Here is a 27,578-nt window from a genome sequence, read left to right as displayed (position 1 = left end):
AGAGTGGAAAATTTACTTTCTGCTCACAGTTTATTGTAAGAGAAAGCCATATAGCCACTCTTAGTACCTAAGGTGAAAGGACTGAAATCAAGATCACGTGCCTGGCAGAAGGCCTGGAAATATTTGATAAACAGTACTAATACTGTCAGGTACTACCATGCCTGTCATTCAAGGCACACAAGAAACAAATTCAGCCCTATACAAGCAGTACTACCAAAATCTCAGACCTATCAGGTAAAAATATTTGAGTCACTACGCTGGGGAAACATTTCCAAGAAGCTGACAAATGTTTTATGTTTCAGCTACAGTTTTCAATCAGTAGTAAAACCAGGACTATAGACTTTACATATGTTTTATTCTTTGTATTATTAAGAATATCATTTAATGAAATTCATATTTATAGTTAAATATGTAATTTTCTCATTACATTTCTGTATATTGAGACCAAATGGATGAAGGGAAAGGAGAAAATAGTCATCTCCAGAGATGTTTTAGAGAACCAGGACTTGAAGCTGGATATAGAAACAATATGAGACTTGGAGTTGTCTACATTTTAGGAGGATGTGTATTTTTGGCTACATATTTAGCAGTAACAATATGTTGATTGGTATTTTTTTTTTCAACTTTTATGTTCAGAAAAGAAGAGCTATTGGATAACTCAGTGGTTGGACCGTGGTGAACACCTATTGTTTATTCCCACCAAGAATTCATCTTTCATCCTCAGGTTATATAGCACCCTCATTTGGCTTTGAGGAGACAAACAATTTAGATAATAGTCTTGACAGGACTGTTAGTCAAGATGCTCAGTCCCAAAGTAGCCAATGCTGTGGCATGGGAAACAAGAGAGGCTAATAAATATGCTTCTCCTGGGGATATAAATTTTGAATATAGAAGCAAGAATACCAGAAGCAATTGGAATCAATTTCTCTTAGCAGTAACTCCTACGGACTCTGTCTTTTTAGTCATAATTTCCTCAAATTGTCCTGATTCCTATTCTTTCTGAAACATAGTTCTTCATTTTTCCATTAATTATATGAGCTACTTCATAATTTTCCAGTAAACTCTATTTGGGATCATAAGGCAGATTATATTTCTGTTGTTTATAGAAAAGTCAATCTAACTAATGCCATATTCAACTTTATAATTGATTAGCCATGCAAATAAAAATGATATATTTTCACCTAGTACATTTAACAATAATAAAAATTACTGACGATAGCCAATTTAAAGGAGGGCATGGGAAATAAAACATTATATATTGCTGCTGGGATTATAATTTGATACAAACTTTTTGTATAGTAATTTGGCAGAACCTGAGCAATAAAATTGAAAATATTTGAATATGCTTCTAAAAACAGATAAATTGATAGACATTAACTTAAATTATGCCAATTATTTAAAAGTGCAGGCAATATAAATATTTCCCAATAACAGAATAGTTAACAAAACTATGGAATACTGTGCAGCTCTTAAAAACATTTAAACTGATCAATATCTACTGAACTCAAACAATATCCACCATATGCTTTTGAGTAAAAGGAAGCAAGTTGCAGAGTAATAAAAAAACTACAGTCTAAGTTATATTAAAAAATCTATTTATCTATGCAACACATATATGTGTGTATCTATATATGAAAACATTGTATATATATGAATACATTCTATACATACAGTAGTTTTTATATTTATAGAAGTTCTTGGAGGATACGCACAAACAATTCACAATAATATCCTTGAGAGGTGGTAGTGCTTAAAGTGGGGCCCTTAACTTAATTTCTAAATAATATTCACTGTAGCGTGGAACTGTACAAGTACACTTATTACTTTTATTTTTCAGTATATTAAACTAGAGAAGATAATAGGATGGCTAACAGTTAAAGAGTAAAAGGAAACATGTAATACATATTTAAAGTGGAGTAGGAAAAAAAATGAAATGAAATGAGAAAACAAGGCTAAAATCAAGGTTATTGCAGTAAATTTACATAGAGCCACAAAGTGATTATGTTATTGATTATTAATTAATAAATGATATTGATAACAAATAACAGTCATCGAGGACACATTATGTGGTAAGCACATTTTTATATGCTTCATGGGTAACACCCAACTTAGTTTTATAACTAGCCTATGAGGCAGGTACTATTCCTTCATTTCACGGAAAAGACCATGACGACACAGAGTGGTTAAATGATAAGGTTTATAATGAGCAGAGTCATTAGGTATTTAGTTTAACTATAAAATACAAGCAAATCCTGGATTTACTTGGTCTGGTGGAGCTACAGAGGTCTTGGAGTAGCTAAACTTCTTAATGCAAAATTCCTTAATCCTGCAGATTAAGAGCTACTTCTTTGAAGTCCAGAGAATATTAAAGAACAAGAAAAAGAGGCATCCTGACTGAGCTTCTGTGTGAATATCAAGACTTTACTTTTTCTTGTCTTTAACTAGACTGGAACTTCCAGCATGTGGCTCACCTAGCCAATAATCTGATCATGATCCTCTACCTGGTGGAGTCTGGAGTTTGACAAAGGCAGTGTTCTGAACTAAATTCCTGTGGTGAGCCTGCCTTCTACAGCAAGGAGGTTCCACACATCACGGCTCAGCATTTGGGAACTGGCCCTGCACAACAGGTAGCAGGCAATGGAAGAAAAAGATGAGTATAATTGTGGGAGCCTGTGCTAATTAATTGCATATTATTTACATTTATCTAACATGAGATACGATGGCATAAATTTTATGCTGAGCATTTAAAAGACAACTTTAACATTTGGTTTCTCATTTCTGAGAATAACCTAGAAGACTTATTTTAATCATACCGATTTTTTTTTTTTTAAAGAAGTTTATTTTTAGAGCTTTTCTCTACTTCCTCTGGTCTAATGTTTACTATCATGTTGATAGAGAGAAATCAGATCAGTGGAAGAAAATGACATTAATTAGTTAACTAGGCCAAGTTAACAATGAATTATTTCAGTGCGTACTTGTGATATCAAAAGTATATGGTATCTGTTGAAAAATAATTGTATTTCACTACATCTTGCCTATTAATAAAGTATCTTATAAAAGAGTGATATGTATTAGAGTTTGTAAGTAGTAAATGAAAAAATCATTATGATTTCCATTCTTTGTTAACCAGAAGAATTAAAAATTAAAAAAAAAATTTTTTTATTCTGTAGTAGATCCATGTCCTATATTTAACAAACGGAAGGAGAGCAGTTCTTCTAACACATAGATGGTTCAGTAATTTAAGGACCCAGCTAATATATGTGTATGTTTGTGGTGTGATTATTCTTATTAACATTACTACTAGCAGTATGAGAATTACTTCACAATATTTAGAAAGGAGGAAAATCTTACTGAAACAGGCCATTTTGAAAAACAGCACCTGCATTAGTTTCTCTTATGTAGTTGATATTCAATGTTGTTTTGTATACTAATCTGGCTGCTGTATTTGAATAACATTACTTCTAGGTTTGTCTGGCTGCTTATTTAATTAATCAGTATTAAATGAATTAATGGTAATAATATATATAGGCTTACCCTGGCATTGGTCCATGTCCAGCAAGACTGTAAACCTGACGAGGATTTAGTAGATATTGGAATTTTCTGTAAATTCTATAAAGATGAAAATATGGAAGGAAAAAATAAAATTTAGTGATATCTCCAAATTTTTATTCTAAATATGCACATGCATTTAGAACACTCTCTATCCTGCTTTTGAATATTATTTAGCTAATAAGATTTCAAATAAATATTTTAAAATATCAGTATACAATTAGTTAAATATCTTCTCTTAATAGATCCTTGGGAAATTTACAGATTATTGGGCCAATCTAACAGAGATGAAAGTTAGTTATCCCATATATAAAATGGGATTGGACACTGTATGCATGAAAGTAAAGACTGTGACTTCAGCTGCTTAATTATTTCACATAAACAATCATCTTGATGAGCTAGATCACAAAATTGCTAAACTATTTCTACAGGCACATATTAAACATTTCATTTTTTTTTCTGAAAGAACTCGATCTTTGCATAACAAATGCAACAGAAATGTTTCTAAGTACACACACATCCCATATCAGAATTCTGAGACAAAATATTAAAAGTGAAGGAATAAAAAAAAAAATAATAATAAAAAAAAAAAAAAAGTGAAGGAATATATTTAGTTTTTAAAATTAGTTTTTATATATACATGTGAAAATATTACTATATATCTTAACATATTCATATTATGTGTACTGAAACTCTCCAAATATCTACTTATATCCTTCCACTTTCTTGTGCAATACCCTCACATTCTAGATCTTGAATAATGATATCACCTACCGTCTCAAGAATGATCTTAGAGTCATTCTCAGTACTTCCTTTTCCCCAGCACCTGAAATCAAGGACAATCCTGTACCCTCTAACTGAGTAATGTCTATCATACCTGGTTATTCTCACTGCCTTACAAGTTCTCTCACCAGCTCTGTAAAAGTCTTGCCTATTCAGCCTTCTTCTGTACTTCTATTTAAGTACAGTCACGTTGTTTCCATGATGAAAAGTTCCTGCCAGTGGCAAGTTACTTATAAAATATTTTATTATATTTAAAATAGTTTATGTCTCGTCTTTCTCCTCCTTCCTCTTAAACTTCAACCTCGCTGAATATCTCCTGGTTCCCTACCAAAACACCACACCCCCTTCCACACATCTGTCTTTTTTCTTCCTTCACCTGGCAAACATCTACTTATATCAGAACCAACTCAAAAGCTAGACTTCAGAGTCTTCAGACAATCATTTCTTCCTCTGAACTTCCATAGCACTTTTATTTTAAACATTCCTAGCTTAGCTTTTGCCTTGGGGTTACTGTAGTAAATCTGTTTACGTGTCTGCCTCCCCGTATGACTGTGTCTTCTGTCTCATCCCCAGTTCCTAGTAGAGACTGGATTCCCTCAAGTGTTGCTGTCTGAATGATGTGTGAACATTTTCACACCTGTTGACTGGTATGGGAAACTATGTGTGAATATACAATTCTGTTACCTTTTTCTTCTTATCTAATACATCAAAGAAGAAAACCTACATATTTTGAAAGGAAAACCCTGAATAGAATTCTATTATTTGCGAAAGATGCTTCTTATGCATTCAGGAGAATTTATGACTGCATTAATAATAGATCTCCTTTAAACATATTTACAGTTCTTTTGACTTTGAATGGTCCCTGTTAGTGTATAAAGGACAAAGCATAAGTGGGTGTGCATATAGGAGCACTCAAATATCCTCCCTCCCCCCCATTAAATTTAATTTACTGATGACTTCAGTGTATCTATCTGTAGATATATATTTTTTAATTTAAAGAAAATTATTTTTATGTACTGGGAGAAGAGGGAGGCAGATATTCAATTAAGGGTCATTCTACATGATTAACTTTATCTTAATTTGAGGGGAATGTTTCCATTTGAAATATATTTTTTTTCACTTGATACTTCATTTGTTTCTAATTTCCAACATGAATTTAAGTCTCATCTAATGCTTTGTGAAGAGTTTACTTCTTTTTCAAGATATCCATAATATATACAACTAACAAACTGTGAGTAGGAAAGGAGAAAATAATTTTAGCATCATTATTTAATTATTATTTTATATACCTAAAAGTGAGGCAACTATTCTCTTTAATAAAGCATTGTAAATATTTTATATTATTAAGTCACTAGTTATTTAAAATAACTCATCTTGTTTAGCAGAGTTAAAAGTATAACTATACGGTGATAAAAGGGAAAACTTTTTAAGCAGAAATACTATTTTGTTGAATGGAAAATGACCATTCTTCATTTAATTGAAATGAAGCTGGAAAGTTAAATGGTAGGAAAGGAAATTACTTTTCAAAATTCCTTTATTCATGGAAACATTTCAATTTCATTATTTGGTGAAATCACAATGTAAATTTCTATTTTATTATCATAGCGTCTGTGTGAGTGCTTTTATCTGATTGCTCATTGTTTGGCTGGAATTAGTAAAGAGTTCTAGAAATTATTAAGACAGGTACAACTGCATTTCTGTTTCTGACACTCCTTCTTAGAAGGACATAAGATTTACTCTTCAATGTGGTGACTTTCAGATTTTTATTAAATATTATGATTTAATAGTTAATTTTACAAAAAGGAAAATTTTTTGTTGTCCACATGAATACTGAGATACCTGATAATGCAGCTCATTATTATTCTGATTAAATATACTGTGCTTCTCCAGGATATATGGCATCATGTTCTCCAAATGAACATGCAGAAAATCATTATAATATATTTTGTCTAGAAGCTGGATATAAATTCTGTTTCTAACTACTGGGTCATCATTTACCTGAAGTCACCTTGTTGACCATTTAGAGAACCATTTTTATTCAACAGTATTTATGGAGCCATGTTGTATGCAAAGCTCTTTGTTAATGGCTAGGGGTGACAGGCAGGGTAGAGAGAATTCAGACACCTGAGATATGATAATAAAAATATTTACAAAAGGCCATTATTATATTAAAATTTCAACTGTAAAAACAAGGAGAGCATACTAATATACATTGTTATATAGAGATGATAGCACCACTTATTTCACATTAAAATTAGTGAAACATGAGGGATAATATTTTTAGATGTTTTTATACTATAAATTTAGTTTATCTTTTTACAGATATATAACATAGTAAATAAATGTGATTTTTAAAAACATACCGTTCTCCTTGCTTCCCACCACTTTTGGGGTTCACAAAAACTAAAAGTGGATGAGTACCAGGAACAGGAGTGATCTAGAAGAAAAGTTGAATATGTGGACAAATTATTTATATTAGATATAAAAAGAACCCCCTGTTATTTCTAAGTCATGAAATGCCAATTAGCAAATTCAAGAATATGGTTCTTTTGTTCTGTAATGTGGAGAGATAGAGGATAGATAACAGATCTAATTAGCAACATAATTAAATCCTGTGCTTTGACTCCATATATATCAAAATAAATACCCACTCCACTAAGAGAGGTGATTTTCTAGCTAGGAATAGGGCAGAGGGGAAGGCAGCTATGAAAAGGGAATAACCTCTCAATAGCTATGAGATGAAAACAATAGGTACAATTCGTGGGATCGTGAGTAAACCATCCAGAATAGAGCAGATTATGGTGGTAAAAAAGATTAGAAAAGAAAGGGATCAAAGTATAAGTGAGCCCTACTCTTATAGACAATCCCTACTTTAGAGTTTTATAGCACATTTGGAATGCATCTTCCCAACCACTTGTGAACTAGAATCTAAATAAGATGGTTTGAGGTCACTTTCGGTCAGAGTCCCCATCTATACAATGTTTCCTCCATGCTTTCTTTTCCTGCTTGAGAAGAGATGCCAGTTAATCCAGTCTATTTGCTAAACAGGAATCCATTAAATTGATTGTGTCCCTATATGCCATGCCCTGCTTTCATCACTATATATTCTCGATTTAACCAAAAAAAGTGCTGTCCTGGTGGAGCTTATATTCTGGTGGAGAAACAGACAAGAAACAAACAAATAGGGACTTCCCTAGTAGTCCAGTGATTAAGAATCCACCTTCCAATGCAGGGGACACGGGTTCAATCCCTGGTCAGGGAACTATGATCCCACATGCCGCAGGGAAGCCCACGCGCCACAACTAGAGAGAAGCCCGTGCTGCAGGGAAAGACCCCACATGCTGCAGCGAAGATCCCACGTGCTGCAACTAAAACCTGATGCAGCCAAATAAATAAATATTTTTTAAAAAGAGAAACAAACAAATAAATATACATTTAGTAGTGAAAAGTATCACCAGAAATAAAGCAGGTAAGGTGCTAGCACTTCATCGGTCGGGGGCAGAAATTGTTTTTGATAGAGTGGCAAAGGAGAACACTTGTATTTTACTTGAATTCAATGTTAAGAGGTAAGCTGTTTTAAATAAGAGTATTCCTATTCAGTGTATACCTATGTAACTCCCATCTAAACACAGTTTGATAAAACAATATTTTAATAACAAAAATATGCAACCAATGCAGTCCTCTAAATACTAAGTTGAAAAGTTTTAGATCAATTTACTTTTTGAAAGTAGAGTCAAAGTGTCCTTCATTGCTCTGGTATTTTTCCCTTAGAAGTACCTGAAATATTTAATGAGAAGACTAAAAACAACCATTTCACCATATCATGTTCTTCCTTTTGTTTAAACAATATAAGTTAAAATACCTTACCAACATATTTTCCTCCAATTCTTGTGAAATGCCATTTTTCTAATGAGTATAGGCACTGGGAAATTGTTGAAATCTTCACACTATATGAGAAGGTTGAGTAAAATATTCTCAATTCTTATACTCTTACCTACCTTGTTCCCATTACAATCTATTCTTTCTGACTCTGTTTTACTTCCTCTTGTAAAGAGGACACATGGGTTTTGTGCCTGATTTGTCTCTCATTCAGTTGGGAGATGAGATGGATGAGCTGGATCTGTAGTAACTTCTCAGCTCTTCTCCCCAGAACTCCATGTGCTCAATCAGTTACTGGATAGAAAGTACCTACTAGCTTAAGACATTGTGCTATAAACTTGCAATGTGACTTCCCCCTCCCCCCATTAAAAGAAACACCAAAACACACCTCTGACTACCAGTATTCAGTTTCCTTTACTTCTCATTCTATTACAAAATCAGAGAGAACTCCTAAAGTTTTCACATGCAAAAAGTAACACTAACAAATGTGGATTTTAGTTGATTTTTGCATTTAATCTGAATTGTTATTCCTTATTTTTAAAGAGAGGTGCGATTCTCAAGGTAAATAAAATATTTTAGCAAAACATAACATCTGAATCCAAATACTAATTAGGATGATCATCCCAAAATTCAATACTCAGCTTACCATTACATGAGATTACATTAAGTTCATTTGGGCAAATTTTCATATTCATTTGAAAATATATTTTGGAGTAACTTTCAGAAATATTTATTAATTGAAATGTTTAAAGGCATAATTATGATTTATCAAATAAAGGACAGTACCACGCTATAGAAAATTGTGTTCTGAGGAAACACTATTACAAACAAATAAAGATCCCACTAGACTATATTATAGTCTGTAGAGGACCTGAAAATATAAAAACCTAGATGTCATTTTTAGGGCTGAGTAGATGGATAATTAGATCAAATGGATTAGAAAAATAGGAGAGAATCTAGATAAAGAATTTAGGATAACGATGATACTCTACAAGTGATAAAAGTCAAGAACCCAAAATGGAAGTACAGGAAATAATAAAATCAAATTAGCAAACTTTTCCTCACTTATCCCCTTAACATAAATTATGCTTGTAAAATAAGACTGTATAAAAATTAAAAATTGGAAACTTTAGATATTTATTTGTAAGTTATCAGGGACTGTGGAATAGTGCCCCTTTGACAATGATTCTAACAGATAAAACACCTGACCTAATGTAGCCTCCATTTAAGGAGTAGTATGTGATTCAATATCAAAACCACTAAAACTCTGGTGTTAGGGGATCATTTAATGGTGGTATTTATACAAGAAATGTCAAGGTTTCAGGCAAATCGGCATCTTTTTCAATGCTCATTCAAAAAGCTTTTAAATTCTGCTAAACTTTGCTACTATAAAAAGAAGGTCAATCTAGCAGAGTAAATTTAGGTGCCAGGAGACCAAAGGCAGCATTTTTTAGATTTGAGAGCCAAAGACCTACAGTACTGCATAGCCATTTTCAAATCTACAAGTTAAAAATAAACAACTTCTGTGTTCACTAATAGTCCTGAAATAAGAAGCAGCATCTTAGTGGTAGAGACTGCAATTTGTCACTTAATTCTCATATTCCTCTTCATCCTTAGTAAAAGAACCCTAAGTTTTAGGATTGTCTACATATGAGTACATTCTCTTATGTAAACATAGCAGGACCACCAAAATAGAGAACTTAACACGATTCTGGACTAGCTTCTTTTGTCATAAAAGCCATTATTGAGACAACTGGTGAAACCTGAATGGGATCTAAGGATTAGATAGCACTAATGTGTCAATTTTATATTCAAGTTCACTAATTCTCTTTTGAACTGTCTAATATAGTCTTTAACAGGACAAATTTTGTTTTTTTACTTTCATACAATAATTCTGAAATAAGATGTAAAACTCAGTTATTTTGGAAAGTGATGTACTGTCATCCTAAAATGTCATATGCATTTTGTTAGAGATTTTAGTGGGACGGGAAGCAGTTAGACAAAAATACAAGTATTTTTAAAATTCTGTTAGCCTAAAACTATTTGATCTTGGAAGTAAATATTTTTATAGCACTTGAAGTAATTTCAAGTGGAACAGTATATAAAACAGATGAAAAGCAAATTACTATGTCTGAAGTGTGAAAGAACCCTGAACCTGTTCTCAGCTTCCCATCACCCCACTCTTGTGCTTGAGGCATCTCTACAGAGTCCTGGGCTTCTCAAAACAGTTTTTAAAAAAAAAAACATCGGGATAGGGTAATACAGTATAACAAAGAAAATACTGACAGTGGGAGAAAGTGTTCAGGAATATTTTACAGCATGTGTGGTACTTGAAATCTTGCAGAATGGTTATAAATTAGGTGTGAAGGACACTGCAATAGCAAACAGAATGGATTCTCCTCTATAAAGAATAGAGCTAATCACGTGAGACTGTATTTACTCACATAAAGGGGCAGTTTCAATCATATAGAGTAAACATTGAAGAATAGGACTTTAGGGTCAGACTGGTTTGGGATCCCAGTTCAACCATTCGTTTCTACAGATACGCTCTCCCTTAGTGCCATCAATACGCCTTTCACTCCCAAATTCATATCCGTCCTCACCCCTGAATTCTAGATTCACATATCTGTCTGCCTGCTTGACATTTCCATTTGGATATGTAACAGCATCAGAAATTTTGCTCCAAACTTTATTCATCCAGACCCTTTTCCATCTCAGTCAATGGCAACTTCATCATTTCAGTTCCACGGGCCAAAGTTCTTGGAGATGTCCCTACTCTTCACTTCTTAATGAGGCCTAATCCCACTATCTGACTTAAAATTATAGACAACTCCAACTCTCAGCCCTGACACATCTTATCTTATTCAGTTCCATTTTTTTCATTCCATTTATAACCTAGCACATTATATGTATGGAGACATGGACTCATTTTAGAGGTTGTTATATACTCAAAGTACAGAATAGTAATTCTGGACTGAGAGAGGGAGTTAAAATGACAGTGAAGAGCTGATTATAAGAATCAACAGGCCTGAGGATTCCAACTGGGCATACACACACACACATATCATCAAAGAAAAGAAGTTAATTTTATACACACTCTATATATTTCTGTATAGTGCGTATATGTATGTTTACAGTATTGGGAACTATAAGAATGAGATATTACAAATAATAAAGACAGTAGGGATAGAGAAAAGCAGTTGTGGTGGGGAAAACACTAGTTCAGTTTTAGATATTTCAGTATAAAGGTTCCCCTTTTTATCTTTTGCTAAGAGTATTACAAACTAGACTTTTTGGTTTGCAAGTGATGCTTATGCTTGGAAACTTTTTTCAAAGAATAATTAGGGACAAGGTAACGTCGGCTTAATAGAGTTTAAACAACAGTTCTGTTTTTTTACTTATTTGTTCACATGTGGATAACCATCTGTATTTTCACATCTATTGCACATTAAGGAATTGTAGTTTCAATTACATTTGATCATATGTATTAAGTGTAAACCTATGGTATGAGCGATGACAAAGACGGAGTACCTAACCACCTCTATTTGAAGTCCCCTAGGACTCGGGTTAATTAATGAGACTCATCCTAAGGTTATACATGATCTATTACTTCCTCTAATTAGAAATAATAATCCTGATCATTATGCTGGTTAGCTGGAAAGAAGTAAGATGAATGTGCTTAACTATGATTAATAGTCTTTAAGTAGTGTAGATCTCTTCTGTCACTGAGTTATATGCAAACTGGGCTGCAACTCAATGCTTTTTTATGATATATATAATTTTTAAAACTTGCAGAAAAAATTAATTTTCTGTAAGATCTTTTTACCTTTTATGATAATGAATAAGCATTTTATTATTTTAAAATTGATCACCACAACAAAAATTACTTATTTTTCCATTTTGTATGAAATGGCTATCCAATAATTTTATTCTCTTACCTTTTAAATATTTTCTCCCAAATTATGTGAATACCTATGTGCATCATATTTTAGTCCATTCTGCTGAGGTGAAACAGACCACTGCATGTGTTATATACCAATTTTTTTAAATTTAAAAATGTTAATGATGATGATTACAGTATACTTACTTACTGCTGTTTTATAAGGGCTGACGTCTTCCCTTTGCTAACTGACAACTTTATCTGACACTTTTATATGTCAAAGAAAGCTATGAAAAGTTATTATCTGGTTAGAGAAATGAAACACATCCACAGAGAAAGTTAATCACCTATTGTTTTTGATGTGACTAATTTAGTTGTAACAAGATTGAAAATTTTGGATCCCTTTTGAATAAAAAAGAAAACACAACTTACCTTGCTATGTCAGTTTAAAGTCTTTAGAACACTCTGCATGCAACATTTAATTTTGGTTCTGATGTCTGAGTAAAGTCAGATGTAACTATACAAATCTTAGGAAACTGAGACTAAAGCAGTTATAATTCTAGTGCATTCATGCTTTTTATTTCAAACTTTGCAACAATGTAATAGTACATGGAAGAGCAAGGTGGTCAGAAATTTAGCATTTCTAGACCTGTTAAAATTTGTTAACCAAGGAGACAGGGATCTTAGGAGTAAAACACGCAAACTCTGAGTCAGATGGTCCTCATTCATACCTCACTAACTGTGAGGCCTTAGGAATAATTTGACTTCAGAACGTCAATATGCTCATTTTTAAAGTGGTAATAATAATATTTATCATGTGTTGGAGAGTTAAGAATTCATAATTATCTCATATGTTCATTGAGAGGTGTCACTTAATACACATAAAATATTATCACAGTGCCTAGCATATACTGTTTAACAAATGATGCGTGTTTCCCTTCCATGTTGAGAAGTATGTGTCGAGCCATATGTAAAATATACCTGAATTTTAAAATTAGGTTTCCCTTTTGTTATTTTCATTGCAGGAACCCAGAGCGACTAAAGATTTAAACTAATCGATATTGTCAATTGACTTATTAAAACTACAAACGTTGATTATTTTCCACTAAAAATTTCACAGGATCACTTAACAAACTAAAAGCTTTTGCTATCAAAATTATGAATAGATTTCATATTTGGGGCTTTCAATGAGATTGCTTAACACCCAAGTATGCCTTTCAAGAGGTGTGGACGCTGATTTTCTCTTTCGATAATTAACTTCTATACTCTCTAACCAATGTAAAAAAATTTATTGTTCCAAATTTCCTCTTTCTACATTTGAGTTTAATAATTAATGAATAATATTCTATTCACAATGTGTTTTATTACATCAAAACAAAGCAGTAACCTGGTTATTAATATTTAAGCAATAATTATTAAATTTTCAATGAGATATTCAAAACAATGAAGAAGCAAGCATTTAGGCAACTACTGTGTGCTCTCAACTGTGCTTGTAAATTAAGAAATATAAAAGACATAATAACCCACAGAATCACAGACACAATAATAAATGAAAAAAAGATATAAAATCATGTATACTGAACACAAGTATGTGACATAATATATCTTTGTGTGGTAAGAAGTTGGTAAATTTTCTTGGAGAACATGAAACTTGAAGCATATTCGTAAGGAAAGGAATTAAAAATTGGAAGAGAGAAACGTATAGGTAGGAAAACAAAACAAAACAAAAGAACTTAATCCATAGATTAAGCCAAATTCTTTGATTGTGTTCATGTTAGTGAGAAACAGAGGCAAATAATTACAATAGATTCAATCTGTAGGATGTCTTAAAATACAGATGGAAAGAAATGTTACTTTTGATGTCAGAGACCCTAGGGGTAATTTAGAGGTTTTTAAAGTACTCAAAACATGATTTTGAGCTACCTGTGTTAACTTAAACTAGAAATATACATGGAGTTTCAACTTCAACTTAAAATATTGGAAAATATGGATAAATTATAATAGATTTTTTTTAATAAACTTTCTTTTTAAAAAAATTAATTTATTTATGGCTGTGTTGGGTCTTCGTTGCTGTGCGCGGGCTTTCTCTAGCTGTGGTGAGCGGGGGCTACTCTTCGTTGTGGAGCATGGGCTCTAGGCGTGTGGGCTTCAGTAGTTGTGGCACTCGGGCTCAGTAGTTGTGGCTCGTGGGCTCTAGAGCGCAGGCTCAATAGTTGTGGCACGTGGGCTTAGTTGCTCCGAGGCATGTGCGATCTTCCCGGACCAGGGCTCGAACCCATGTCCCCTGCATTGGCAGGCGGATTCTTAACCACTGTGTCACCAGGGAAGCCCAGATTCTTTATTTTTATTATTGATTTAGAAAAAAATTCCACACAAGTAGAGTTGATTTTATTATTTTCTGAAGACATTTTGTGAGTCAAAATCACTTCCAAATAGATATAATAATATGTACGGAGAACGTATACTTGGAAATAAATAATGCATATGTATATAATAAAGGTGTATATTTAGTAATAATTTGCAAAAACTTCAGATTGACACAAGATCTCTTACCAAGTTGAGTTTAAATGGAGATAACATAAATGATTAATCCAATCAGAATGTCACTCTGTCAATCAACTATAAAATTGACATCTTGATAAATTAATAAAAATGTTTCTGAAATTGTCAACTGAACAAATTTGCACATTAAATAAACATGTTGATAGCTGGACATATGCCCTTCTAAGAGCATGGAAGTAACAAATATGAAAGCTACAAACATTTGGATTAAAAAAATCATACCTGTAGGCCTTGTCCATCCATAGTAACGGAGTTGGCTCTTTGCATTTTGTTCTTGTCAATCACTTTGTTTGGCTGCTGGGAACCACCCTTTTCCTTTTTCACTGTTGCTTGTCTTTCCTGTAAGGAAAAAATCTTTTATAAAAATACTGAATTGTTTCACTACAAAGGGCAACATAGAGAAGAATTTCATGGCTACAAACTTGGGCCCAGGTTCCAAATTTGGGGTTCCTAGTGAATAATATGAAAGCTAATGTTTTCTACTGGCTCAAAATATATGATAGATGTATGATCAAAATATCAGTTAAAGAAAGGATGTGAAAGAAAACCAAACTGTATTATCCCTAGGTACCCAATTATGACTATGTTAAAAGTTATTAAAGAACACTAAAGCTAATCATTTTCATAAACAATGGTGCAGATAATAATACAGGATTGTAATGTAAAGGATTTGGTACTGAGCACTGAAAATAATGCTTAAAAATACATGCAATATTGAAAATGAATACATGATGGACCCTTAAGCTACTATTGATTATCAAGAATGGCACATAACTTAAAACACACATTCCATCCCAGCTAATTGCTACGCTCACCATAATAGAAAAATTTTTTATAGTGGTCTTCTTCCTGTTTCTATTTCCTCTCTTTTCACTCTTTTCAACACAACCCAATAAACTTTTATCACCATTAATCCACTAAATCAGCTTTTATTAAAATCACCAATGACCTGCTCATTTGCGCCTCACCTGTTGGTCAGTCATCATCTTCTCAATTTTTAAGCAGCGTTTGACAGAATTGACATCTACCCTCTAGAAAACATGCCTCAGCTGGGTTCTGGGACACTTCTTTCTCTTAGCTCTCCTCTTACTTGACTAACTGCTCCCTCATAGTCTTTTTTGTTGATTTCTCCTCCAGCTTTATAATCTGTAACGTTTAACACTTGGCCTCTCCCTTGGACCGCTCATCTCCATAATCTATACTCACTCCCTAGGTAACTTCATTTAAAACCAAGGCTTTCAATTTCACTTTGATAATGAAGACTTGCCTACCCACCTTAAAAATAAATCCCAAACTAGACGATTATTCACCACATCCATCATTACATGGTTTAAGCACCCGTCATCTTATTTGCCTTAATTATCGTAGCCATCACCTTAATGGACCAAACAGCTTCCATCTTTTGTCTCCCTACAGTCAATTTTCTACATAACAGCTACACTTATCCCTTTTTACTCCACTCCAGCTACAACTACCTCACCTTTGTTTCTTGATCACAACATTTGTGCTCTTAACACAAAGATCTTGCAACCACTCTGAACTCTGCTGGACTGTTCTTCTTGCTCCTGGTCAAATGTTACACAGGTTACTCTATTCCTCTCTGTGTGTGTGTGTGTGTGTGTGTGTGTGTACTGTTTCACATCAGATCCCAGATCAGTGCCTGATAAAATCACCATAAATGAATGTGGAAATAAATTAATCTTAACACTAAAAAATCAAAAATGTTAAAGTGCCTGAAATATTGTGTTGAGAAGGACTCCTGGGGCATGTCTACGTTTGTTGTGAAAAATTGTCCTGATCAATTAGCAATGTCTGCCATGTGTGCTTAAAAGTTTGAGTGCCACCTATTTCCTATCACTTATTCATATATATATACATTTCTGTTCCTATATTTACATGTATCTTGTCGATTACTTTTCAATTACTGTAATTTAGGAAAATATTTTTAAGTGGAAATATTTGAAAAGTAAAGCTCTTTTAAAATATATTAGGGCCAGATGGAACAGAAAACGTCTCAGACCAAAATAAATGCTAATCAGTATAGTCCTTTTATAGTCCTTGCAATTTCATGGTGCAAAAATACTGAATATATTTTTTGTGTGGCTGAAAATGGATGGTGTAATAGGATTCCTGAAATTCAAATTCTTTGGAAAATGATGTACTTTCATATAAGCATAATTTCTGGCAAAAATATTGATATTTTAAAAAATAGATCATTGTTTCTAAGCTTGCAAATAACATTTTGTCCATAGATAGTTAAGGGTATAATGCATAAATGAGTGAATTATAGGATGAGGTTTGGAATCAGACAACCCAAGTAGAATCCCATCTCTGCTACTTAAATACTATGTAGACTTAGAGAACGTACTCTTATTCAAAATGGAGTTAGTAATACCTATTTCTCAAAGTTGTGTATGGCTTGACAGAAAATGTATAAAGTCTAATATTGTGCCTATATTAGTGTATGTGCTCAATAAATGAAAGTTATTGTGAATTATGTAAAATAGGTATGGTTCTCCCGTTAGGGTGATCATTAATGTCACCATTATGCAGAATGTTTGTTATATTTCCAAATACATATATATGAAAAAATCCACTAGCTACAACAAGCATATGTTTAAATAAGTAAAGCTCAATGTTTATATTAGAAAATCCATAGCAGCTTGTGCTGAGTGCAAGCATGTGACACTGTTGGTGGGTATGGGAATAATTTTTTTCTGGGTTCTAGCATGCAGGTAAATAAAAGAAAACATGGGAACAATGTTCTATAAAAATCTACATTTTTTATAGAAAGAAAAATTTTATAGAAAATTTTATAGAAAAATCTACAATCTATAACTATAGAAAGTTATAACTTAGCTTATATGTCTTATATTCTGCCATGTAATCCGACAATTGTTATTTAGTATTTAATTCCTAAATGCTTAGGTTATAAGAACTAAATAAAATTTAAGTTCTTAGGTTATAAGAACTCAAATAAAATTTTAGTCACATTGGAACTTGGTATTTTTGACCAGACTATTTATAAATGTAATTCTGGAAATTTAAGACATGTAAGTATATGTCTGTAAAGAGTTACCAAATTATCTATTAATATTATTTTATTCTTAGCTGTGCAGATGGCTAGGGAGAATCCTGTGTGGTGAGAATCTCCAGCTAGCAGATAGCACTTGATTAAGTGGTTTCATGTCTCTCCAGGGAGTCATCCCTCTGAGTAAATTGTGGATTAAACTAAAGTAATGCTTTCTAGTAGCAATTGTGAAATATAAAAAGAAATTTTAAAACTCTAAATTGTGTTTTTAATTGATAAGATTTTCTTTTTGAAATCTAGACTCATAAGAGGTATATACCAAGTTAATAAAAAAAATCTTCAGTCTATCTATTGGCAGGTGAATTTTATTATATAATCTGGATAATACTAAAACTTACATTTGTTTAAACACACACACACACACACACACACACACACACACAATCAAGAAAAGCAAGTGGTTTCTTTGTTTGAGGGAAATATGCTTAGTGGGTAGAATTTGTGGAATTAATCAAGGCTGACAATTTAAAAACAGGAGAGACTCATAATCATTTAATTTTTCCCATGGTTTTCTTTTTATTATACTCATTTGTTTTATGTTTATTTCCAAATTGTATGGAAGTCTCTCTGAGCTATTCACTATTTTACTTAAGCAGCATAAGCTAAAAGGAGGGTAGTTGGATACTTTTTCCTATTTCCACTAAGAAAATCTTTACTTCTTTCCTATTTTATATGAGGGACAGGAAGGGTGAAGCAATTGCATCTTTGAAAAATCTGATGTTCACAAAAATTTCACTGGCCTCTTCTGGGGGTTAATTCACCCTGACTGACTGAGTTCTATGATGATATTTAAGAAAGTTACTTCCTATGTTGAAGTTATTGAAAAGTTTCAGGAAGAGCTCACCAGCATTATTTTGCACCTTTATTCAGGATAAAATTGATCTCTGATAATAGGGGGCAGTGCTTATCACTTCACCATCAGTTCTTTTCTCTAAGTTTTTGGGCTCTAAATCACAAAATAAATTACTTTGTTATAATTAAGGCAAATTTTCTTCTGCTAGATAAATTATCCCAAATATAAAGAGTTGGAAAATGATTGCTTTAATCAATAGAAATTATTCAAACACTGAAAAGGGTTACTCTAACAAAAAAATCATGAAAGAATATAGAACATATAACAACAAAATATAAAATACAGTTATTGATATTTCAGCATTTTCAAATATCAACCATTTGTGTTTGCTATGCAGACATTTAAAATACAGAATTCAATGTTTTGTGATCCTTAGACTCTACAGGTAGCACAACAGATCTTAACTGGGGAATATATTGTATTAGAATTCCAAAAGAATAATCATCATAATGAACAGAGAAGAAAAGCTGAAAGGCCATTCACAGAAAACAGAAAGATGAAATAAATGAAATAAAAAGATGTCACTTTAAATATGTGCTCTAAAAAAAGTCTTTTTCTATATCATGCTGATTCTCAGAAGTAGAGTATTTGTAAGTTGTTGAAAAGTGCTTTCACAAAAGGCATGCTTACCACGATACTTAAGCCTGCTGTTATCGATCACTCACAAACGACAAGCAGCAAGTCATGATTACCTCAAGCACAGGGTTTTCTTCTTTTTGTCCAACCTCAGCATGAGAGACGGGCAGCAGCAAAGCACCTCTATTGGTACAAAGCCACAAAGGGTGGGGGCAGGCAGTGCTTGGCTGCCAAGAGCATCCTTTACTGGAACCCTGGAACTTGCTTTTTCTGCTACTGCACCGCTTGCCCGAATGGAGACTTAGCCCATTCAGCCACTGGATCTAGGCCCCAAGAATTTCCCAGGAACCCTAGAATTTTAACCTGAGGAACACATGGATATTCACGATATAAAAGATCTTCCTGAAGCAGGAGTGTTACCATGTTCATCTGGGCTTATACAAGTTACGAGCTCCAAGAAACCAACTTAGTGACAGCTGCACCTTTAATTATCGTAACCTTATTATGGGATTCGAACATTTTCCCGCTGAGAAACATTAATTCATTTCAAAAATGGCAAAGGCTCTAAATCTACTAGAAATCCTTAGAAGTTGCAGCGAAACATGGCTGAGTAGCAAAGTAGTCTTGATTTTTAGAAATACTTTTATAGAGTTTTAAACATAACTATAATAAATGATATAAAGATTTCCATTTCTTTTTAATCAGTTAAATAAGTACTTATTCAAAAACAAAAACAAAAATTACTTTGGGCAGAGACAAAAATATGGGCTTGGAGGCTGAATTCTAGCTTTGTCTCTGTAAAGACTTGGGCATGTTATTTACTATCTCTAAGCCATCATTTAATTAATCTATAAAATGGGAGGGTTCATGTGATGACAAATTGAGAAAATGTCAATGAAGGTACCAGAATAAATTAGGCACTCAGGAAATGGCAGTAATTTTTAAAATATAAAAGAAATTGGTATATTTTATCATTAAGTTTAACACAGGTACACTGCTTGGATTATAGTAAAGATAGGTGTTGTGAAGAAGTACTTTATTTACTTTATAGTATTTTATTTGTTTGTCCACTATGTCACCATAACTTGGGATAACTGTTGTGATAATCTGAGTCTTTTGTAGGAGGATAGAAGACAACAAACTAGACAGAGTCAATCCTAGTCTTAAAGTACTTGCAGGTGCTACTCACCAACTCAGCCTGAAGGTATAATTTATATCTTGATCCACAGCCCTGGTTTTCATACATCATGCATGATGTGCATATTCTCTCCTAGGATAATTTCATACTGAGTGTGAACCACTTACAAGATTTCTGTTCAAGAAATCCTGATTGGAAGAAATGAAATTTAGGAATGGGAAGGTCCATGTCAAAATCATTTATTTGGGCTGTGTTTACTAGCATATGGTTGGGCCACTATAAAATTACGTGTGAGTGTATGGACCTCAACCTTACTCACACTCCATTCCCTTTGTAAACCATAATAATTGATGGCCACAATAAGCCGAAGCTTAAAAGCCAAGAGGCATCCCTCTTGTATATTCATACTCATCATCTCTTTCTGCCAGTTGAGTTAAATGCTTAACCTAGTGATTTCTATGTAGTCCCCAATCTGTTTATGCAAGTTCTAAGTAGAATTTACTTTATTATTGGTACTGTGTAATTTAATTAGCACTCAAACTACTGAGTTTTAAATGTAAAATAAGTTGTTTCCATGAAAAATTACTTGCATCCTTTGGAAAGGCACAATAAAACAAGATGTGTGTGTGTGTGTGTGTGTGTGTGTGTGTGTGTGTGTGTGTGTGTGTGTGTGTGTGTGTGTGTGTGTGTGTGTAGGAAGAGCAGTCAAGTTGGGCTGGACACATGACACATGACTAAAAGATTTGAGAATTAATAACAGAAACTGAGAGATATTTTTTTACATTCAAATTGCTTTGCAGATGCCTGTGAGTTTTTCTTATACTTTAAAACAACTGAAAGTAATTGAAAGCAATTACTTTCATTAATAAACAAATATCTTTTCACAAAATAAGGAATGCTTTTGTTATACTTTAAAACAATTGATAATTGAAACTTATCAAGGGTGTTAAGGCTGTGCTATATGCAAGAAAGGGTATAGCCATTTCCAAATAATAGATGTATCCACATAGAAAAGCCCTTGATCCTATGTGAAAAGTTTAGCCAATGAACATACATTTACATATTTTAAGTAAAATGTTTAAGGTATATACACATTTTTCTATAAGTTCCCCCACATACACTTTAACCACATTTTCAATTAACCAAAAAGCAATTGTTCTTGATGGTGGTATATAAGGCTTCTTGCGTGTGTGTGTGTGTGTGTGTATTCACACAGTCAGCCATGTATATATCTATACATGTGCTTAAAGAAATTTTTGGAACAACATAGTTGAAAAAAGCTTATATAATGATTTCGGACATGGTAGAAAGTTTAAGTTAATGTAAACCAATACAGCTTGCCAAAACAAAACAAAACAAACAAACAAATAACAGTATAGGAAGACTTTTAAAAACTTTATAGCAGACAAAAAAAAGGTTTTTTTGATAAATAAAAAAAGCATGTTTTGAAAACAGCAGTTTTGTTCTATTTATTCAATCTATAATAATACAAATTATTTAACTAAATATGGGAGACATTTTGAGATTAACAAGTCTAAAGAGAAAACTTTAACTCTCTCAGTTAATCATTTGATGAGCTATGATAGGGGCAAAAATAAACTCAAGGATCTTAACATATAAAGTTAATTCTCTGACACTTAAATAATTAGCCTAAATAATAAACTTTCCTAATACCTTTGTCATCTGAGTGTGTAATTTAACATGTCTACTTTATAATAATTATGATAATAATGGTATCAACTGACTTAAAGAATATAAAAACAGTTTAATATCTCTCTTAGAGTAGAAACATTATATTTCAAGCATAGCTCCTAGTATATTTGTAAGTATATCTATGGTTACAAAATGAAATTTTAAAAAATTTTAATGAGGCAGTCTACACTGATTAGGAAACGTTTTAGGGGGAAGGAAGAGAGGTTATTACATTTTTGTGCAATTATGCTATCCTCTAAATAAATCATACTCATATAGTATTCTGATATTATGAGTAATATTTTCTAAGCAAGCAGATTCAAATTATAACTTCAAGCGAAACAATACCATCTGAGGATATCCTTTAGAGATAACAGCAACTGAATGGGATATTGTCACAGAACAATGTGGAGGCTTTGCTTCATTAATTAAAAGGTAAAGTTAACACTTTACTGAAAATAAATGTTGCGGCAATGCCTACATTTATTTTCAAAATCAAAGTCATTTACTTTGTGACTATATTTTATTTTTTTTATTTTATATATTCCAATGACTTTCTATGCAATGTCATATGCTAAGGGATTAATGTAGATGTACTCTTTTAAAAGTGATGAGGACTTCAAAGTGAGCAAGAGTTTCTCGATTTACTATCATGGAAAGCTACATTTTAATGGCTTAGAGGAGTGAACTGTTTGGGTTTTCTGCAAGGTTTAAATGTGACAAAGAGGAATAATGCTATTCTTATACACTGGTCAAAACTCTGCAAAGTAACCTTTATTTTTTCCTGCATACTTTGTGCCATTTAACTTCTTGTTTCCCTAATGCTTGTCACAAATGTTGATTATAAAGGCTGCAAGTCTATCCCATCATGAAAATACAAAGATCCCAATTCCAAATATCAAAATATGAGAAAAAATAAAGCATACAAATTAATATTAGTATGTCACTGATACAGCCCAAAATGTTCTTTATAACAATACAAGATATATAAATGACCTATAATTGCAAGTGTGAAAACCTTTGCTTACGCACCTCAGGGACTGAAACTCCTGAAGTGGGCAGAGTCTGCTGAAAAAAGAGAAGTTCATATTAAAGCTGAAAAAAAAAAAAGTCAAACTGAAAACAAGTACCAGTGAAGGTTCTTATATCACTACACATGTATGAAATAAATGAATACATTACAAATACATTTCCTTGTCATAATTTTTCTGCTTACTTTCATTAATAAACCAAAATCCTTTCATGAAATAAGGAACACTCTAATGCAGAGGGGATTAGACTGTAGAATTACTTTTCCAAAATACAATTTCATATACTTAAAGTAGACTAATCTTTGGCCAGCTTCACAGACCTCTCTACAATAATACTGATGTATTACATTCGTATTTTGGAATGAGAACTCATCTCCAAGTTCCATTATCCTTCATAAACCATTCTTACTAATTTTTTAAGTTGCCCATTTACACAGCCCACCATTTCACTTTCTAGTCCAACTTTCAATCTTTTCTACAAATACTCAGTGTCTTTTGATGTAGACATAGCTTATGGTGCTGATTTTATTTTGTGATATTCTGGAAATAAAAAATATATATTCCATTAATAGCAGTAAAAAATAAAAAGATAATTAAATAAGTAGCAAAATTTTACTTGAGAGTAATTATTAAAAGATTAGGTTAAATACACTAAAACCAGTCTTCATGACAGCATGTCTTCAATTCCCCACCACCCTTCCTTTTCTAAGTCACATTGGGAAAGTTTTTTTCTGGCAAGAAGCAGAGAAAAGGTTACCAAACTCCAAAAGCCTGTGTCCTGTGGGACTTCATAACATAAAACACAAATTTGGAAGAAAAGGTGATAAATCACACTCAATACTAGATAAAGATTTTCCTTGGTTGCGGGGAGTAGGAAAGGTGGAGGGGAAGCTATTCCTTAGATATTGTGTGTCTCTAGAAAGAAGAGAGCAGTCAGTATATTTGAGTTTCCTCTCCTGGACCAAGCTATGTGTGTGAGACTCCCAAAATGAGAATGAAAGATCTGAGATCACAGTTATTAGTTTACTCCCTTACCCAGTAGAACTCCAGGAAGGGAACAAAACCCAAAAGAATAAATAGCTCCATGTGAGGCTTCATGGCTGCTTGTACAGAGATGGAGTAAAAGGATCCAATGCACCCAAAAGTGGAACAGACCCTAGAGAAAATTAGTGTCCAGGAATACAACTCTATTTAGAATATATTTCCATAATATAAGTAAAAAATACTGCAGCAACAGATTTTTAGTAAAAAAAATCATGAAGTCTGGGAGGATGAACCCGAGTCAACTATCCCATTAACAGGAGAAGCCTATGAGGGCCACTGCTGTTGTTTCTCAGATGCACTGACAACAGGTTTGGTAGAACTTTCGTTGAAAGCTTCTGATGTCAGTAATATTCTCGACTTCTGAGTCCAAGCCAGTCTATACAACACCTGGGGCAAAGGGTGGTGGGGAAAATGTCTGCGTTTGCTTCAGTGGGGACCAGCTCAAAGCTGGTCAGCCTTCTTTCTTTCTTATTTCTTGGCTGAAGTTTAGACCTAAATAAACATTTAAAGACATGAATGTAGCCCTTCCATCTTTATCATAATACACAAATATTTGATCTCCTCACATCCAGATTAAGTGCCTTATCCTATCCTATGCCATTGACCAGGGACTCTCAAGCAATCAAACTAAGATGCCCATCAGGCAGTTTCTAGGGCATGAGTCTCAGATGCCTTCTACCTTGGGAAGCATCAATGCTCACTGTGCATATGTCTGTACAGAGCAAGTCAATAGAAAGCCAAGTGAAAAGACTATAGTTACCACATTATTCAGACTAACAACCAATTGCGGTGCAAGAATTTCAAATAGCTCCTGTCCACCCCACCACTACCACCAAAAAAATAAAATAAAATAAATCAATAAATGATATTTTTGAGCTAATTATGGGCATATGAATATAGAAAGAATAACTGCTGATATTGTGGAATAGTTAATATTTTCAGGTGTGATAATAGTATTGTAAATGTATAGAAAATTGTTCTTATCTTAGAATGTGCCTGCTGATGTGTCATACTACCTGCAATTTACTTTCAAAAGGTCCAACTTAATAAATTATATATTATGTGTATATTGTAAAAATGTATATACATGCATACATAGTCATATATATATACATATATATAAAGAATGATTGAAAAATAATAATTACTTCATATAGGTTCGGGATATACTGTAGTCACTGTATTTTGTTTGAGAATTTTTGTAATGAAATTTGGGAGAAAAACTGATCTCCCTTTCTAACTTTTTTATACATCCACTTATTCCTAAGAGAGTGCAAAAATGTTTCTACAACGAAATAAAACATATGTGTGTGTGTGTGTGTGTGCACGCGCGTGTGCGTATTGGGCTGGCCAAAAACTTTGTTCGGGTTCTTCCATAACATCTTATAAAGAAATATAGGTAAGCATCTAGGTTGCTGGGAAAAAGAAGCAGAGAGAGACAGAGAAGGACCATTTCAAGATAAACGATAAAAGGGGTTCCTTAAAAAAATAATGTTTCAGATGAGGCAGAAGTTCATATAGTCAGGTATCAGCCTTTTCCAAATCTGTTCATTTTGAGGGAGTGTCTAATGATGGAAAAAGAGTTCTGAGTTTGTATTCACAGGGGTTTCAAATGCAAAAATGTACAGGGGCCAAGACGGTAATACAAATGGGCCCAGTGCCACAAGAGGCAAAGACTGTGCCAAGTTGGATAATAAAAATCCCACTGTAAGGCATCCCCCACAGAAACACGATGGGATGAAATTGAAGCCTGGCTGCCATTTTGCTACCACTTTCATAGAGAATCTGTAATTTACAGATATTCATGTTTGCAGGCTTCGTTTTTCTCAGAGTAGTGGTGATATGAGTTATCTACGGAGAGAGCGCGAAATTGGCAGAGAGGTAGCAAGATGAAGAAAGTAAGAAAATAGTAGCGATTTTGTCACTACTTCTCTGAGAATGGGAAAGCAGCTGATGAGTAACAGGATCAAGTGAAATTAAGGGCTCAGCTGGAACTAGAAGTAATAAATATGTAAGAGAGAAAGCCACCAGCTCTGAGAAATTCTCCAGTAATCCTCAGCCGTCTGAGAGCAACACGAGAAATTCATTCCAAGAATAAGGGGGATGAGAAGAACATATATATGAGCTCACTTTCAATCAACATAGGTAGGCAAAGAGTATACATTAAATTAACCTGCTCTTCAGTAGCCTAACCCTGAGTTACAATACGAAAACCACGGCATCTGGGCAAAAGAAAAAGAAACAGGTTGACAGAAAACAAATTCAGAAATTACATACTTCTTTTTTATTCTTCCGTGTATAATTTTTAAATATCAAGGATGAACAGAGTAAATGTTTCAGTTTTTTGAAAATTATCACGAGTGTGTAATTCTAAATGTAATGTATTTTTAATCAGAATTAATACAGGAAGTGTGTACTGTTTTATTTAATCAAATGTGAGGTGTGACTACAGAGGAATGTGATTGATTTTATTTAATCAGTATCATTTTAATATTAAATAGAATACACAGTACAGATAATTAGTTTAAAAGATGCATTTGCCTTCAGGGCACTTATTAAGTTTAACCTAATATCAAGAATTTTTAAAAGTCCTATTATTCTTAAGTATTGAGATATCTCTTGTCTTCATATTTCCTAACATGTAATCATTTTAAATTGACAATTTAATTCAAATTGTCATAGGACAAAGAAAAAAATCTTTGATGGAGAGATTATTAGAGGTTTGACTTAGTTTAGGAGTATAGTACTCACATTAAAAGGGTCATCAGTTATTTCAAGAAAGATTAATAGAATTATACCTTCTACCTATATAAAGATGTTCATATTTTTTAAAAATTGCTTTCATGTTTATGGTCTCATTTAATCCTCCCAGTAAAACAAGAAATCCCATTTTCCAGATTGGAAAACTGAGAATCAGAAAGTTTAGATGACTAGCCAAGAAAATTAAGTTAGTGGCAGAATCCAAATCTATTGCTTCCTTTTGCAGGCTTCATTTATTAAAAGAACAGCAGGGTTCAACAAGAACTTTTTAAAAAAAGTTTCTTTTTAGCCATGTCTCATTTTTTAAGCAAGTTGGAAATAAAATTAGTTTAAATGTTGATGAACACTCTAAATATTTAGAAACCACAAAGTATTACCTGTTCTGACAGGCTTGGATATCAGTATGGAGTAGCTGAATACAATAACTTCCAGTGTCATAATAAACATAAACTGGTCAAATAAAACTATTTAAAGTAGTTTCTTTTCCTTATATAACTGGATATCCCTGGCATTAAAAAAAGTGAGAGACAGAAAAGCAGGTTTGGGAAAAGAACAACTGTCTTCCTAAAATGGTGCACTGCCTCAGTCTAAGAGGGGAAGCTGTTTCTTCCTCACACGTGATAATAAAATGTATCCAGGACATCTCTAGGTATAGAAACTAAGTACATATTTGGTTTCCATGAATTTTATTTTTACATTGAAGCTTCATAATTTCTTTAACCTTTTATGATTTCACACAT

At 33.0% G+C, this 27,578-nt stretch overlaps 1 protein-coding gene across 1 annotated transcript in view; it reads right to left on the bottom strand.

The window, feature by feature from the left end:
- Positions 1 to 27,578, bottom strand: part of DGKB (diacylglycerol kinase beta) — a 925,979-nt gene that overhangs the window by 428,903 nt on the left and 469,498 nt on the right. Inside the window, exons 16-19 of the mRNA XM_082472689.1 lie at positions 23,036 to 23,071; positions 14,876 to 14,992; positions 6,696 to 6,769; positions 3,535 to 3,609 (exon numbers count right to left, since the gene is read on the bottom strand). Of these exons, the coding sequence (XP_082328815.1) occupies positions 3,535 to 3,609; positions 6,696 to 6,769; positions 14,876 to 14,992; positions 23,036 to 23,071 (302 nt within the window). The remainder of the gene's footprint in view (positions 1 to 3,534; positions 3,610 to 6,695; positions 6,770 to 14,875; positions 14,993 to 23,035; positions 23,072 to 27,578) is intronic.

The sequence above is a fragment of the Balaenoptera physalus genome, assembly GCF_965194825.1.
Source record: "Balaenoptera physalus genome assembly, chromosome: 8".
Classification (NCBI taxonomy): Eukaryota; Metazoa; Chordata; class Mammalia; order Artiodactyla; family Balaenopteridae; genus Balaenoptera; species Balaenoptera physalus.
Note: the sequence above shows the minus strand (reverse complement) of the source record. Positions and strands in the feature narration are given on the sequence as shown.